We start from the raw sequence: 15,367 nt of genomic DNA, 5'->3' as shown, positions 1-15,367 counted from the left end.
TCCCTAGTCTATATCCGCCTCAGCAGATTTTTCACGTGGCTGACATCCAGGGATCACCTGTGGACTGCAGGCTACTGAGCCCTGACTTGCTGACAGCTGATATAAACCAGTCCAGGGGATGTCTTTGGTTCCTGTCTTTCACCTGGACCAGCTAATCAGATGCTTCTGATGGACACCCCATTTATTTCAGCCTTCCTTGGCCCTGATAACAACATCCTAATGTAAAGTGGAAGTCGTTATGGAGGAAATAACTTCATCATTGTCCCACCTAACAGGCTGAAATGCTAAGTCGAAGGAAACTCCCCAGAGACAAATGGCTACCTATAGGCCAACTGATATACCAAAAATGGGCCCAGATTCGTCACCTGATAGATTAGCTAAAATTAGCTACAGTATTATAGGACACTTGACCTGCTTTATGCTTTATGTAACCCACATCAAACCCAACATCTACTGTCTCTACCTCCTGAGTGATGGGGTCACAGGTGTGTCCCGCCTCACTGTGCAGTTTTCTTCTGGCATCTTTGACTTGTGAGGGAGCTCCATAGGTCGGTCCTAGATTCCTCACTTGGCTAGTTGTCCTGAAGGACTTCCTTGCTTTCTGGCAGAAAGTAATTCCTATACATTTTGTATACTTCTTGCCATGGACCTAGAGTCAGTCATCTCCCCAGGACTGCTGGCTCTTTTTAGTCGGAAATGGCACCTGGAGACTACAGTCTGGGCACGAGGATTGTTTGCTGTGACTGTATATGTCATTTTATTTACGGTGCACGTTTTTGGAAAATCAAGTGTCTGTTCACAGCAGTAAAATTAAGACAGAAGTTGGTACCAAGAACTGGGATATTTCTGTGATAGACTGGACCATGCTTTTGTTTGAAAGGATGGGAATTTGGGGACTTTGGATTTGGAAAGCAGTGGGATGCTTTAAGAGGGGCTTAATGAGATATCCTAGTAGGAATATGGAAGACTTTGTTACTGAGAGTGACTTGAACTGTGTGGACCTGGCCCAAGAGGTTTCAGTGGAGAATTTCAGTATGTAGCCTAGAAACTTTCTTTGGTGATATTTTGGTGAAGAATGTGGTTGCTTTTTGTCCTTGTATGAAGAGTCTAGTCGAGGCTAAGGTAAAGAGATTTATATTAGTTGCATTGACAAAGGAAATTTCAAAAAAAAAAAAAAAAAAAAAAAAAGCCCGGTAGAGACTTTGTTCTCTGGTTAAGTCATACGAAGAAGAGCATTTTAAACAAACATAGCAAGCTTAGAAAGGAAAAAAATACAAAATGTATGGTTCGAGTATTAAAGCAGCATCAGGAAGTGAAATGGAGCAGAATCCTATGTTCTAGGCGATCACAGATTAAGGGATTTTTGAGGCAAGATCCCATCTAGTCAGGTTTAGATCTAGGCATGGTGGTACACACCTTTATTCCCAGAAGACAAAGCCAAACAGATTTCTGAGTGCAAGGCCAGCCTCGGACAAAGTAGGTTCTAGGTGAAGAAAAGCTTAAGTCCAGGTATGGAGGTACATGCCTTTAATTCCAGTCTTCAGGAGACAGCCTTGCAGATCTCTGGGTTCAAGAGCAAGTTCTAGGGTGGTCAAGCTTAGGCAGTGAGGGAGTTGAAGAACAGAAAATTGGTGATAGAATTGGGGGGCGGGGGATGTTCCAGCCTCAAGCAGCAAAACTCAGCCTCTTTAGCCATCAGGCACTGGCTTTAGAGTGAAAAATAGAAGGGACCACTGATTGATGCTGATTTCCTGGAGCTAAGAAGTTAGCAGTGATTAAGAAGAGACCAGTGGGGGCTGGAGCAATGGCTCAGCGGTTGGGAGCACTGACTGCTCTTCCAGAGGTCCTGAGTTCAATTCCCAGCAACCACATGGTGGCTCACAACCATCTGTAATGAGATCTGATGCCCTCTTCTGGTGTGTCTGAAGATAGCTACAGTGTACTTATATATAATAAATAAATCTTTGAAAAAAATGAGGACTTTCACATTTAAAAAAAAAAAAAGAAGAGACCAGTATCACTGAGGTGAAATCTGGGAAGTGTTTCCCCGAGAGCACAAAGCAGCTGTGTTCCAGAGAGAGCCAAGGCTGTACCTCCTGCTGCAGCTGAACTTGGTAATGTGTAAGAATCACCTAGGTGGTACTGGTTTTGAAGGTGTGAAGGGGTCATGGAGAGCAGCTGAGGCTCGACACTGTGAGAGGCCATGGTGAAGGTGCAGCTTCAGTTGCAGTTTATGGTCCACTGAAGGGGTCATGCAAAGAAGTTGAGGCTCAGCACCATGAAGAGAGCCTATGAATGAAGCCTAGTTGCAGCCAAAGACCCAGGTGTATTGTAGATCCCAGTACCGTAGGATGATCATCAAGAACAGCAGCAGCAGTGGAGTCAACCAGAGCCTAGAGTGCTACAGAGGACAGAGCTGGAGATCCCAAGCCCTTTGGAGGAGCCCAGAAGATCATGTGTGGATCCCAGACACTGGAAAAAGCTGTAACACTGAAGTTGTATTGGAGACCCCAAGATGTTCAAGATGTCAGAACCATGGGCTATCTGCTGAGGAAAGCTGCTAACAGGAAGTGGAACCAGCCCAGGAGGAAGAAGTTTGTGGAAGTCAACAAAGTTGAAAAGAAGAGTTGGGGATCTGAATGGTGCTTTGACATCAGAACTGAAGATGCAGAGTTTGGACTTTGCGCAGCTGGTTTCATCTTGCTTTGGAGATTATAGTTAAGTGATTGGATGAATCTCAGAAGAGACTTTTAACTTTTAACATTGCTGAGACTGCTATAGGCTATGGGGGCTTTTGAAGTTGGACTTACTATGTTTTGCATTATGCTATGTTTAGGTATGGCCCCCATACACTTGTTTGAACAAGCCTATGGGGACCAAGAAGTAGAATATGGTAGGCTGAAAATGCTTGCCCCATGGAGTGGCACTATTAGGAGGTGTGGCCTTGTTGGAGTAGGTGTGGCCTTGGAGTAGATGTGTTACTTTGATTATGGGCTTTAAGACCCTCATTTTAGCTGCCTGGAAGCCGGTCTTCTGCTAGCAGCCTTCAGATGAAGATGTAGAACTCTCAGCTCTTCCATCATGCCTGTTTGGATGCTGCCACACTATGATGATTATGGACTGAACCTCTAAACCTGTAAGCCAGCCCCAATTAAATGTTGTCCTTATAAGAGTTGCTTTGGTCACGGTGTCTGTTAACAGCAGTAAAACCCTGAGACATACTCCTAAGATAAACTACAGATGGCTCTGATTTAAACATAAAAAAATAAAAACTGTACAAACTATAAGATCTATGTTGGAATCTGAATCTGAAACAGCCCACACAGGTTCATGTTTGGACAATTAGTCCCCAAATGGTGGTACTGTTTTGTGAGGTAAGTGAGCCTCTGGGACATGGGGTCTGGCTGGGAGTGAGTTGCTGGTAGTGAGCTCTGAACACTGTATTCATCTTTGGTTTCTATTCAGTATCTCCAGATATAGTCCAGATGCTACAATATAAACAAGCAATACCTTCAGCTCCTACCACCACAGAGCTACACGCTTTACCTGCCAGGACATACTGTAGCCTCTAAATATGAGCAAAAATAAGCCTCTTGTATGTTGTTTTCACCCATTATTTTGCCGCAGCATTTAGAAAGGGAATCAAGGCAACCTTGTAATACAAACACTGAGGTAGGGGTGGTGGAGGCAGGAAGCTCATGAGTTGAAGGCCAGCCAGGGCTACAGTCAGACTAAGAAAACAGAACCTAGAAGACATTGTCATCTCTTGACCTGCTCTATTCTTTCAAGACACTGTATTATTGTACTCTCTGGTCACCTTGCCAGCAAGGCTGTGCCCTGAAAATCCATCCCCCCCCCACACCATTACCCTGCTTATAGTACCCATGGCAGTTAAGTTCCATACAGTCATTCACCTTGCCAGCTGGCTACCTCCCTCTCCTAGGCCACTAGTTCCCTGAAGGCAGGGGCTTTGGTTCATTGTATTTGATCTGCTGAGTGGAACAGTGAAGCAGCCCCTTTAAGGTGTATGATCCAGAGTACACCTCTTCCTCTTGTCTTTAGTGGGAAGGGCAGGCAAGACCTGGGAGGAACCACAGAACAGCAGCCAGAGAGGAACTGCTGGTCTCTGCCAAGACAAAGCTAATAAAACTGGGCAACGCTTTCTTTCAAATGCTTTATTGAGGAGGTGAAGTTCGGGAGTTAAATACTATTTATTTATTTATTTATTTTTTAAGATTTATTATTTTGTATATATGAGTACACTGTCGCTGTCTTCAGACACACCAGAAGAGGGCATCAGATCTCATTACAGATGGTTGTGAGCCGCCATGTGGTTGCTGGGAACTGAACTCAGGACCTCTGGAAGAGCGGTCAGTGCTCTTCACCTCTGAGCCATCTCTCCAGCCCTCTATTTATTTTTGAAATAGGGTCTCACTATGCAGCTTAGGCTGCCTTGGAATTTGCTGTGTAGCTCAGGCTGGCTTAGAAATCAACAGCGGCCCTCGTTCCTCAGTCGCGAGCACAGCGCCGGGCTAACTGCACGTCTTGACTCTTCTGGCCGCCTCTTCATTTGTATTGCTGCTGCAGCGCCACCTGGGCCTGCACCCAGCGCAGCTGCCACTGGGGCAGGGACAGACCTTGACGGAGCTCCTCAGAGAGGGCCGCTTGGCCGGGCTGCTCCCACCTGGGGAAGGGCATGATGTCTGAGGAAAGGCCTGTCCTCGACACCCTCCCAGCGTGGCAGTCAGTTCCCCGATATTAAAATGCCCCCTCACCAGTCCTCGACGATGCCCCGTAGCTCAGGGATATGCTGCAGTGCCTGTTTCAGCAGGTTCTCCAGCTTCTTCAGGGTCTGCCCCATGTTCTCATTCTGCTCCTTTTCCTGGGACTCCTGGATCTGCAGCAGCTCTGGGGGTTACAAGTGGGGAGGCAGTTCCATGGTCCCCATCTCTAGGATGCTGCCTTCAGAGCCTCAACCTGGACTTTCCTATTGTCTACCCTGCGGTCTACCGGTGTGTGACACACACAAAACTTGGCTGTCCCAGGCCTTAGTCTTCCATTCTGGTCACCCTCCATGTTAGCCAGAAGCTTCTCCCCCTCTTGCTCAGAAGCCTGCCCCTCAGTGCCTTCCAGGTTCCCCAGTGCACCCCAACTTCCCTGAGTCCAGACTCCTCACAGTTTGCATTCTGTGGTTTCTGTTCCCTTCTGGGGAAAACCTGGGCTAACTTCAGAGCTTACATGAGACACCACACTTCTTGGTTTGCCTTTCTCTTTCGAGACAAGGTCTCTAGCTTGGCTGTCCTAGAACTCCATATGTGGGCCAGGCTGGATTCATACTTACAGAGACCTTTCTGCCTCTCTTGAGTACTGGGATTAAAGGTGCATGTCACAACTAGCCTATTATTATTATTATTATTATTATGTTTGAAGCAAGGTCTAATGTAGTACAGGCTAGCCTCAAACTAGCTATACAAGGATGATGCTGAGCCTCTGACCCTCTTGCCTTTACTTCCCAAGTACTGGATCTGCAGGTGTGTGCAGGCATGTGTATGTGTGTGTATTTTAGGTTTATTAAAAGTGTTTTGCCGTGCTGGAGAGATGGCTCAGCGGTAAAGAGCACTGGCTGTTCTTCTAGAGGTCCTGAGTTCAAATCCCAGCAACCACATGGTGACTCACAACCATCTGTAATGGGATCTGATGCCCTCTTCTGGTGTGTCTGAAGACAACTACAGTGTGCTTATATATAATAACTTAAAAAAAAGTTGTTTAAAAAAAGTGTTTTGCCTTCATGTGTGTATATGCAGGACAATTGTGCCTGGTGCCCGAAGAAACCAGAAGACAGCAGCAGGTCCCCTGGAACTAGAGTTACAGGTGGTTGTGAGCTGCTATGTGGGTGCTGGGGACTGAACCAGGGCCTCTGCAAGAACAAGTGCTCTGGACCACTGAGTCATCTCTCTAGCCACCTCCCCTTTTCTCGGAGACAGGTCTCACCCTGTAGGCCTAGCTGGCTTGGAACTTACGATGTAGACCCCACTGATCTCACACTCACGCCTGCCTGTGCCTCCACAGTACTGGGACTAAAAGTGTATGCCACCATTCCCAACCACCATGGCTAGTTTTATGCAGTTCTGGTTGTGAAGGCTAGGGCTGTATGCATTCTAGGCAAGCGCTCTGCCCCCTGGGCTCTATCTTTAACTCACCATCTTTCCTAGGACCTTTTCACCTGCTCCAACCTTCCACTCTTGCACCATTTTCCCCAGGATGGTGACTGGGCCTAGTCCCCACTGCACCAGAACAGACCCCACTGAAACCAAATGCAGAGCATCGCAGTCACTGAGCGTCCTGTCTGTGACCTCCACCGTGACTCTAACATGTTCTTTATCTAAGCCTGCGGTCTCTGGGAATTCTCTGAGTCATGGGTTAGTGTAGTGGAAGCAGATATGGTGCCCCAGAACCCTGAATTTGGGACTCTGAAGGCTTTCTGGTGAGCTGACATAGGGGTTAGGGATCATTTAGCTGGAAGGGGAGGCAGGAAGAAAGGGAACAAAAGTATTCTTTAGAATAGAGGGATCCAGGGCTGTTACAGATCTATAGCCAGGTAGTGGTGGCTCACACCTTTAACCCTGGGAGGCAGAGGCAGGCAGATCTCTGTGAGTTCGAAGCCAGCCTGGTCTACAGAGTGAGTTCCAGGACAGCCAGGGCTACACAGAGAAACCCAACCAACCAACTAACCAAAAAAAGTTCAAGAGAATCGTGAGGCCAGGGGTAGTGGTGTGAGGCTATAAACCTGCATTTGGGAAGCTGAGGGAACGAATTGCTTGTTTGAGGCCAGCTTAGGCTGCTTGGCCAGACCCCCTTTCAACAAACAACGACAAAAGCAAAACAACAAAAGAACACTGGACCATCCAGACGGCCCAGCAGATGACAGTGTTTGCCGCCATGCTGGACTACCTGAGTTTGGGCCCCGGGACCCACATGATGGAAGGAGAACAGGCTCCAACGAGTTGTCCTCTGACCTTCACAAACATGGTGTGGCACACGCAGGCACACGAATGCACACGCAGTGCAACAAAACAGGTACGTTGAAGGCAATGAGTAGTTGGCAAATGGATGGGATGTTTAGCCTTACAGTTAGATCCACATCTAACCCTAGGGCTGGGATTGGGATGGGACCCACGTTCACAGCCGCGCTCCTGCCTGGGCTGGGGGAGTGGGGGCAGGGTGCATGCCTTGGAAGGCAGAGGCAAGAGGATCGAAAGTTTGAAAGTTTGAACAGTCTGGGCTACACAGTGAGGAGCACACCAAAAGACCATATATATATATCAAACTAACCAACCTTCATTCTACCATGAGGTCAGGCTGCTAAGCCTTGTGCACCTAAGTTCCCTGCTCTGCAATTGGGGCCTGGGAGTGGGACACCAAACACAGCAAGAGCCTGCCGCACAGCTGAAGCAAGAATGCTTCCGGCACACGCAGTACTGGGGTCTCTAGCACTTCAGGAGGCCGTGCTGGATCTGGGAGGCAGGCAGCAAGGTCAACGTACCCTGGCTGGATGGTCCCGGAGGCAGACTGTTCTTCACACAGAGATTTCCTTCTCGGAGACCCCACTGGTCTTGGAGAAACAGAAGATCTTGTCGCAGAGAGGCAGCCTTTGGAAGCAGTAGTTCGGACGCCTGGGGGTAGGGGAGGACGGTCACCTTGGCCACAGGGTTAGGACTGGGATGGGCAGACAGGTCACAGGTCATGGACACTTACTTTCCCTACAGGCAGTCCCAGTATGTGACTCAGCAAGATGAGGCTGGAGCTCCTCGGGTTAGTGGGGTGCAGCTGATGGATAGATGGTAGTAATGGCTTCAGCCTGGGGGTGGGTAGCAAATAGAACACTGAGCAGTTTGATTTACAGAAGCTCTGGGGGTGCAGGGACCTGGAAGTAGGCCGAAGGACTGGGAGACCGGACTGGGGCTGATGATATGGGGTAAGGTTTGGCAAGTCTGGGGACCTGGGCTACTTTTGTGTACATGTGCAAGGTGTGTGTAGAGGCCCACGGTGGATATAGGACGTCTTCTTGATCACCTTTATTTTCTGAGACTGGGGCTCTCCTCTCACTGGACCTCACCTTGGAACTACTCATTTGAATAGGTTTCAGAGGGAAGACAGGGCTGGCCCCAGCCTCACCCTTTGACATGGTATGGCGGCAGGGGGCCCAGGAGAACGTGGGGCAGTTCTTTGGCTTTTTCCTTCAAGCATCGAAGCAGTTCTTGGCTCTGTGGTGCCACAGCCTCAGAGGTGGGAACAAGTTTCTGCTGAATCAGGGCCAGTACCTGTGGGATGGAGACGGTAGCAGGGTAGCCAGAGCCCGCCCAGCCTTGCCCAACAATTCACCTTACCTCTTCTGGACCCCGGCTCAGGCGAGTCTTGCTGGCTGAGTTTCCCTTGATGAGCAGACGGATCTGTTCCTGCCTCTCCTCCTAGGGAGTCAAAAAGCCACCGGCACTAGCTCCCTGTTCTTCCCACTGCCTCTGACTCCCAATCGCTGGGATTAAAGGCGTAGTGTAGTCCATCTCTCAAACCCTGGGAGACCCAGTGCTTGGTCTCTATACCCCACAGCCCCCCTCTGACGGTCTACCAGGCTGAGGATCTCACCACCAGCTGCTGCCACTGCAGGATCCGCTGTCTCTTGGCCTGCAGCTCCTGCAGCAGAAGTTGCCGGTGCCCGACTGCACTCTCCAGTTCCTGGCTCTGGGCATGAAGAGCCTTGAGCTCGGCCCATAGGCCACTGTGCCTAAGGCCCAGCAGCAGGACTTTCCTGGGAAATGCGAAGGAAGTGAAAGAGCGCAGAGAGACTGGCAGCCACCCTGGGGAGATAAGATCTTTAGGAAGGCATGAAGAACCCCAACCACAGGAGACAAGTACCAGGAAAGGGAGGAAGTAAAGGGGACCCCAGGGTAGACAACATCCAGAATCCCTAGCCTCTGCTGAGGGAGCATCTTTACCTCTCAGTGGATCCCACTGGAAGTCTCTCCACCTCCTCCACTAGGCCCCGGAGGCGGCTGATCAGGACTTGTCTCTCACTCAGAAGCGCACTCCTCTGGGTAACTAACGCACCTACAGCCTGCCAGCCCTCCTGGGGGTGCAAGGTCCTTGTGAGCATGGTCCATGGGGACAGGGCTTCAGTGGGTCTCAGAAAAGTGTCTAAGGGTTACCTGGATGAGATGATCAGTGGACGGCAGGACCTGGCTGGAGTTGGAAGAGTCTGGGGCCTGGGGCCTGGGGTGGGTAGGGACAGAGCAGTTGAGGGAGCAGCCTCTTCATATTGAGGAGTGTGGGTAGTCAATATCAGTCTTCCCTTCCCCCGTTTTGGCTGGCATTCCGTTCCACCCCACCTGCAGTCCACTGTGCCTACTCCTGGCTATGGGGACATTCACGCCTCACCTGGACGGCTCCTCTTCTTTGAGCCCATCCCCATAACACAGGGACCGGATCTCTGACTCCCGGTTTGCAGCCAGGTACTCCAGGGAGGCCAGGATGTGGCCTGCAGGGTGGTTTGTCAGCAGTGTCTGGAAGGGACAGGGCAGGGTAGGATTTGACGGGGCAGGGGTGTCAGCCAGGCCTCTGTGGCACTGACTTAGATGGCTAGGGGTGCCTGGACGTTTCCTCATGAAGCAGGAGGAGGGACCCTCTCCCGGGAGCCTTGCCCTCTCACCTCAACTGAGGTCAGCCACTGCTGATAGGATGTTCCAACGTGGTCCTCACAAGGGCTTCTGTGGATTTGGGTAAGCAGACTATCAGTGTTGTTAGACACATCAATTGCCCTCTATCGATCACCACTGCATATAAGTAGGAGCCATCACTGTCCCCACTGTATAGATAAGGACATTGAGTCCATCTGTGCCTACTAGTTCCCCAACTATCTGAACTTGCATGCCTGGGGGCTGCTACATGTCCTCTTTGGTTTTTGATCATTTACCCTTCTTAAGTCTCCTGGCCAGAGCCCCAACCCCACCTCCAGAGCTGAATAGGGTCTCCTTTGTGTTTTAGAGCTTAAGGCCTCCCTTCCTCAAACAGCCCTGACTACCTAGGCTGTCAGCATCTATGGTGGGTCTGCCTCTTCCTTATCCTATCCTAGGAGCTCTCCCATGGCAGGGATCAGAACTGAAATAACCCAGAAATCCACTGTCTGACGAATTGATAGACTAGCAATCTCCCATCCCCCCAAGCCTGAACACTCACAGGATATTGTCTCCTCTGGTCTGGGGAGTCAGAAGGTTCTTCAGGAACTGAGTTCGGAGGAAGCAGGCTGCCCGGACGTCGCTCTATGGAGAAGAGGTTGGGTGTTAGTGGGTTCTAGGCCTCTGCTCGATCCTCGACACCTCAGAGCCCCACACAGCCCAGGACACTTACCAACACCTTAGGTTCTAGGGCCAGGGCTGGTGACACCACAGGTCCAAAGGTCACATCCACTTTGGCTTTCCTGGAGGGACAAGTGTAATTGGGATGGGGTCCTAGGGAGAGTACTTCTGTGCTCTCCCTCCTCAAACTGCCCAGGTTTCAAGGGCCATCTCTCAGATTAGGTCACTGTTGTCCCCTATATCAGCCTCCTAATTGGTCTCCCTATTCCTGTCTCCCCCTGGCTGGACCTTTTAAAAGGGTCAGCAACCCTTTCAAAAATCCGGGTTTTCAGTCAGGCATCGTGGCTCGTGCCTGAGATTCTAGCCGGTGGTTCTCAACCTTCCTAACGCTGTGACACTTTCACACAGTTCCTCGTGTTATGGTGACCCCCAACGATAAGGTCATTGTCGTTGCCCCCTCATAACTGTAATATTGCTTCTGTTATGAATCAACGTAAGTAGCTGTATTTTCTGATGATATAGGTGACCCCTGTGAACGGGTCTTTCAACCCACGGCGCTGAGAACTAGCTCTCAGGAGGTTGACACAGAAAGATTACTAAAAGTCTGAAGCCAATATGGTCTACATGGTTTGAGCCCACGTGGGTGGTGGGGATTGTACCACAGCCCTCTGAAAGAGTAGCCAATGTTCTTAACCTGGAGCATCTATTTCCCCAGCCCCCACCCCCGCCCCCGGGGCTACATAGTAAGTTTCAGGCGAGACTACTCTGTCTCAAAACCCTAACCAGAAAGTAACTAGATGTGGCTGGCCCTGGCACAGGCCTGTCATCCCAGTACTGTGGCAAGCTGTCACAGCTGCTGTGGTTAGAAAGCACATTTAAGGTAACTTGGTGAGACTCTGACTCACATTTCATAGAAAGTAAGTGTAAAAAGCAAGTCAGGGCCAGAGAGACGGAGAGGTGGCTCACTGGTTAACAACACTTTTTGTTCTCACACAGGACCTGGGTCACTACTATCTCTACTTTGGCTCCAGAGGATCGATACCCTCTGGCCTCCAGTGGACATCTGCATGCATGTGGGGCACATAGACTCACACAGGCAGACACGTTAAAAACAAGTATTGGGATTAAAGGCATGCACTACTGCACCTGGCCTGTGCCATTTTGCTTGTCCATTTGGACACTTATCGTTTATATTTTGTTAGGACCACTCTGGTCTGCACAGACCATGTCTAAAGTAAAAGCCAAACAAACAAAGGGTAGAGGATGTAGCTCAGTAGTAAAGCCTTTGCTTAGCATGTGTGAAGTCTGAGGTTTAGAGCTGAGTACCACTACAGAAAACAGCTCCAGGGAGAGATGGCTCAGTGGTTAAGAGCACTGGCTGCTTTTCCAGAGGTCCTGAGTTCAATTCCCAGCAACCACATGGCAGCTCTCAGTTCCAGGGAAGCCAATGTCTTCTTCTGGCTTCTGAGAGCACCAGGCTATATCCACGGTGCACAGACGTGAATAATATATCCACCCACACAAAATATAAACACCTACATCCAGAAAAGAAATAAACATAGAAACATGTATTCAAACCAAACCAAACCAAACCAAACCAAACCAAACCAAACCAAATCAAACCAAACCACACTTGTGAGACCTAAGGATTGTTGTCACAGCACAATTCTGTACCCTCTCCAACACGACACTTTTCCTGTCACATTAGAATAGTTGGCAGATGTCTCCTGATCTATCCACGATCTGACTCACCTAATTCTTATACCAACTAGAAAGGCTAGATATCAGTGCTTAGAGGCACAAAGAATGCACTGCCTAAGGTCATGCAGTTCTAAGTAGCTAAGCAGTGGTGTCTGCTGTTTCAGAGAGAAATGACAATGACTCCATGGCCCTGTCCACCTCTCCCGCTCCACCTCCTCACACTGTCCCTCTGGGCTTGGCTGCATTCTCCTGGCTGTCCATTTTCCAAGCTGACCTCCAGCCTTTAAGGTTGCTACGGAGACTTCTCCCCCAACTTAAACGTTACCCCTCTCCCTTCATCCTACACCCTTCACAGGATTTATATCTAGCTGAAACTATGAGGTATTTCCTCTATCTGCCTTCTATGCAGGAGAACATCAGCTCCAGCAAGGGGGGGGAGGGGCTTATTCTGTGTATTCGCTTGTTTCTCCAAAGCCAGTGTTGTAGGCATCCAGCTGGCACCATAAATCCAGGTGCCCAAGATAATAAGACTGCCCATCCTGACAGCCCTTATGTTATAGCTGGAAGCTCAGAATCCTGAAAGGAAGGCATCAGACAGAACACGGGGCTTTCTGAGGAGAATGTCTAACCTCCCTGGGGAGGCTGAACCCCACCTCTGCATGTCCTGTAGATGCTTGAGCTGATTCTGCAGCCGCTGCATGGGCTCTTGCAACCCACGCTGCTGTCTTCGCACAGCCCCAGCTAGGGCCTGGAGGAGAAGAGCTCGATGCTGGGTATCTTTCAGGCTCTGCAGTGCCTGCGTCATGGCTATATCTGTGGGAGAAACAGAGGTGGCTGTCAACACCTCTGTCATCCAGGGTTTCACTGCCCATTGGGCTGGCCCCATGAGTCACCCTGAGCCTCAGTCTCTTGATCCATCAGCTCCAGGCTCTGGTCTAGCTCTTGGCTCTCTGCCCGAAGGCGGGCCACGGTGGCTTCCAGCTCCAACTTCCGATGGATCTAGTGGGATCAGGTACAGGGTCAGAGGGTCAGATGCTTGGATTCACTGGGGCTTAGCCGGGCTGCACTACCTTCTGGGTGGCACTCCGTTCTTCACCTCATCTCCTGGCTCTGGTCTGACAGAGAAGCACTAAGAATCTACCCGACTCTTTCCCTCCTGGTATTGCCTGTACATCTTCTTGGTTTTCTGTGTGGTGACACCTGCATCTTTGTCAGATGCCTTTTATTATTTTTTCATTTTCACCGAGACAGGTTTTGGTGTGTAACTAGCTCGGACTGCCCTTAAATCACAGCCCTCCTGCTTAAGCATCTAAGTACTGGGATAACAGACAGGTGCCAATATACCTAGCTTCTATTTTTAAAAAAAAAAAAAAATTATTTATTTTACGTATATGAGTACACTGTAGCTGACGTCAGACACACCAGAAGAAGGCATCAAATCTCATTACGGATGGCTGTGAGTCACCATGTGGTTGCTGGGGATTGAACTCAGGACCTCTGGAAGAGCAGTCAGTGCTCTAACCACTGAGCCATCTCTCCAACCCCCCCCCCCCCTTTTTTTAAATGCGTGTCTGTGTACCACATGCATACAGGCACCAGTGGAGGCCAGAAGGTGTTAGATTCCCCTAGAACTGAAGTCATAGTCAACCATCTGCTCTGGATGCTGGGGTGTGAACTGGGGTCCTCTTCGAGAGCAAGTGCTCTTTAATTGTTGGGTCATCTCTCTAGGTTTCCCCCTCCTAGTCTTGACATCTTTCTTGTATTCTTTGGCAGCTCTGTCAAACCCATCCTTCCCTCTCTCCTCTTCTCCATTTTGTTTATTCTATCTACTTTTGACCAGGTCTCACTCTGTAGCCCAGGCTGGCCTTAGATTCATGGTGATCCTTCTGCTTCCTCCTGAGACTATAGGTCCTCTGAGGACCTTCCTCTTTTCAATGTTCCCCATTTTTGTTCCTGGCTCCCCCCCCCCCACCACAACCCTTGGGAGCACAAAGATTTGTGTTGTCTTGTAACTTGGTGTCCCTGACAGACCCATCATCTCCAGGGCCTAGAGCAAAATATTTGCAAGCTGACTTTTGGGTGAAAGAGAAAATTAACAGCACAGGCTTCTCACCTTTTGATTCTCCTGACGGCCATACCTAGAGAAACGAGAGCAGAGAGCAGAGTTAGGAGGTGGCTAGGGCTTCTAGGGGAGAAGGCAGGAAGTAGAGGCCGTGGTTATGAACACGGTTAGACAAAACCGGGGAAGACAGGAATCAATGAATTTAAGAGGCAGTTACCAGAGGAGGTTTCCCTGGGTTGTCCTGATACTCCTGCATTGGAGAGATGGAAGGAGAGGAGTTGTTTTGGGTCTTGCCTATGCCTTTCCCACTCTCTAGGCCTCCCCTCTGCACTAGGTTTGGCTTACCTCTGACTACGCACATGCTGTGTGATGTAGGCCCAGATGTCAGCGCCCTGACCCAGACACAGCCTGAAGGAATACAGCATAAAGTCTGTTTGGAACATTGCCCAGGAGAAGGAGGACCTGCCACATTCTCCACAGTTATGGTAGTGGAAAGTTACAAGATTTTTCACTTCTCTGGGTGAGCCTGGGGGTGTCACTGAGTGGGTGTCCTTCTCCCTAACTGTGAGGGTGTTCTTAGTCCACATCGGGCTTCCCCTTCTTCTACAAGAGGTTGAGTTGTAGTCACTTCCAGAAGTTGGTATATGAGGTCTCCACCCCAGAAATGGTCTTTCATAACAGGGTCATGTGTAGCTACTGTTTCTGCAGATTTGGTCCCCAATAGAACAGCCATTGCTAACTGCCTAGTGTCTTTGCTTAGGTTGAGAGTGGCAGAGGTGAGGTGCTGCAGGGACCCGCTTATTCTGCAGATCCTATTTTTACACTATGGGTAGGGTGTCTCATTCTCGATGAAGGGCGGGGGATCTTACTCCTTGAAGCTAATTCCAGGATGGGGAGTGTCCTTAATCCAGAAGCAGTCTCACCTGCGCAGCGTCGACTCCCGGGGTCGGGCCTCTGGGGGTACCCCCATCTCTTCAGCAGCCCAGCGACTCAGTTCCCGCTCTTGCTGCGTCAGTTCCATGGCTGTCACTGGGCTCAGCTGCAGTCGCAGCTTCCCGCACTCTCTTCAAGCGCGGCGCCCATGTATGACGTCAGGAGTGCGACGCCGAGATGTCACCGGTTGCCAAGGCGACTGCAGGTCCCGGCTGCCGGGTCCCTCTGAGCCAGGCTGCTCCTCCTAGACGCTCTTGGCGCTCCAGTGTATGTAGCTTAGTGAATGAAAAGGGTGGGGTGAGGTTGACTCCCGCTTATCCAC

The 15,367-nt window shown here is 50.0% G+C and overlaps 1 protein-coding gene across 2 annotated transcripts; it reads right to left on the bottom strand.

Moving 5' to 3' along the window:
- Positions 1 to 4,256: 4,256 nt before the first annotated feature.
- Positions 4,257 to 15,165, bottom strand: HAUS5 (HAUS augmin like complex subunit 5). Of its 2 annotated transcripts, none has more exons than XM_080908633.1 (19): positions 15,036 to 15,165; positions 14,458 to 14,520; positions 14,330 to 14,362; positions 14,164 to 14,188; positions 12,944 to 13,049; positions 12,704 to 12,863; positions 10,402 to 10,471; positions 10,231 to 10,313; positions 9,704 to 9,761; positions 9,433 to 9,557; positions 9,204 to 9,267; positions 8,994 to 9,124; positions 8,644 to 8,806; positions 8,388 to 8,468; positions 8,176 to 8,321; positions 7,756 to 7,858; positions 7,544 to 7,673; positions 4,776 to 4,908; positions 4,257 to 4,684 (listed from the first exon to the last, which is right to left on the bottom strand). In XM_080908633.1, exons 1-19 carry the CDS (start codon positions 15,131 to 15,133, stop codon positions 4,567 to 4,569), a joined length of 1,890 nt encoding a protein of 629 aa, XP_080764759.1. In that variant the 5' UTR covers positions 15,134 to 15,165; the 3' UTR covers positions 4,257 to 4,566. The 2 variants fall into 2 exon arrangements, with proteins under 2 accessions (XP_080764759.1, XP_080764760.1); XM_080908634.1 differs by having other exon boundaries at positions 4,662 to 4,703.
- Between the last annotated feature and the right edge of the window lie 202 nt (positions 15,166 to 15,367).

Source organism: Micromys minutus, assembly GCF_963924665.1.
Source record: "Micromys minutus genome assembly, chromosome: 32".
Lineage (NCBI taxonomy): Eukaryota > Metazoa > Chordata > Mammalia > Rodentia > Muridae > Micromys > Micromys minutus.
The sequence above is the reverse complement of the archived record's forward strand: the minus strand, read 5'-3'. Positions and strand labels throughout refer to the sequence as shown.

Excerpts from the sequence above, each read along its gene's own strand:
- HAUS5 (XM_080908633.1), bottom strand. The coding sequence starts at position 15,133 with ATGGAACTGACGCAGCAAGAGCGGGAACTGAGTCGCTGGGCTGCTGAA. Across the intron at positions 10,472-12,703 it reads CATCTACAGGACATGCAGAG|GAAAGCCAAAGTGGATGTGA; the intron begins GTGGGGTTCAGC and ends TTGTCCCTCCAG. Across the intron at positions 8,807-8,993 it reads CCAGTGGGATCCACTGAGAG|GAAAGTCCTGCTGCTGGGCC; the intron begins GTAAAGATGCTC and ends CGCATTTCCCAG.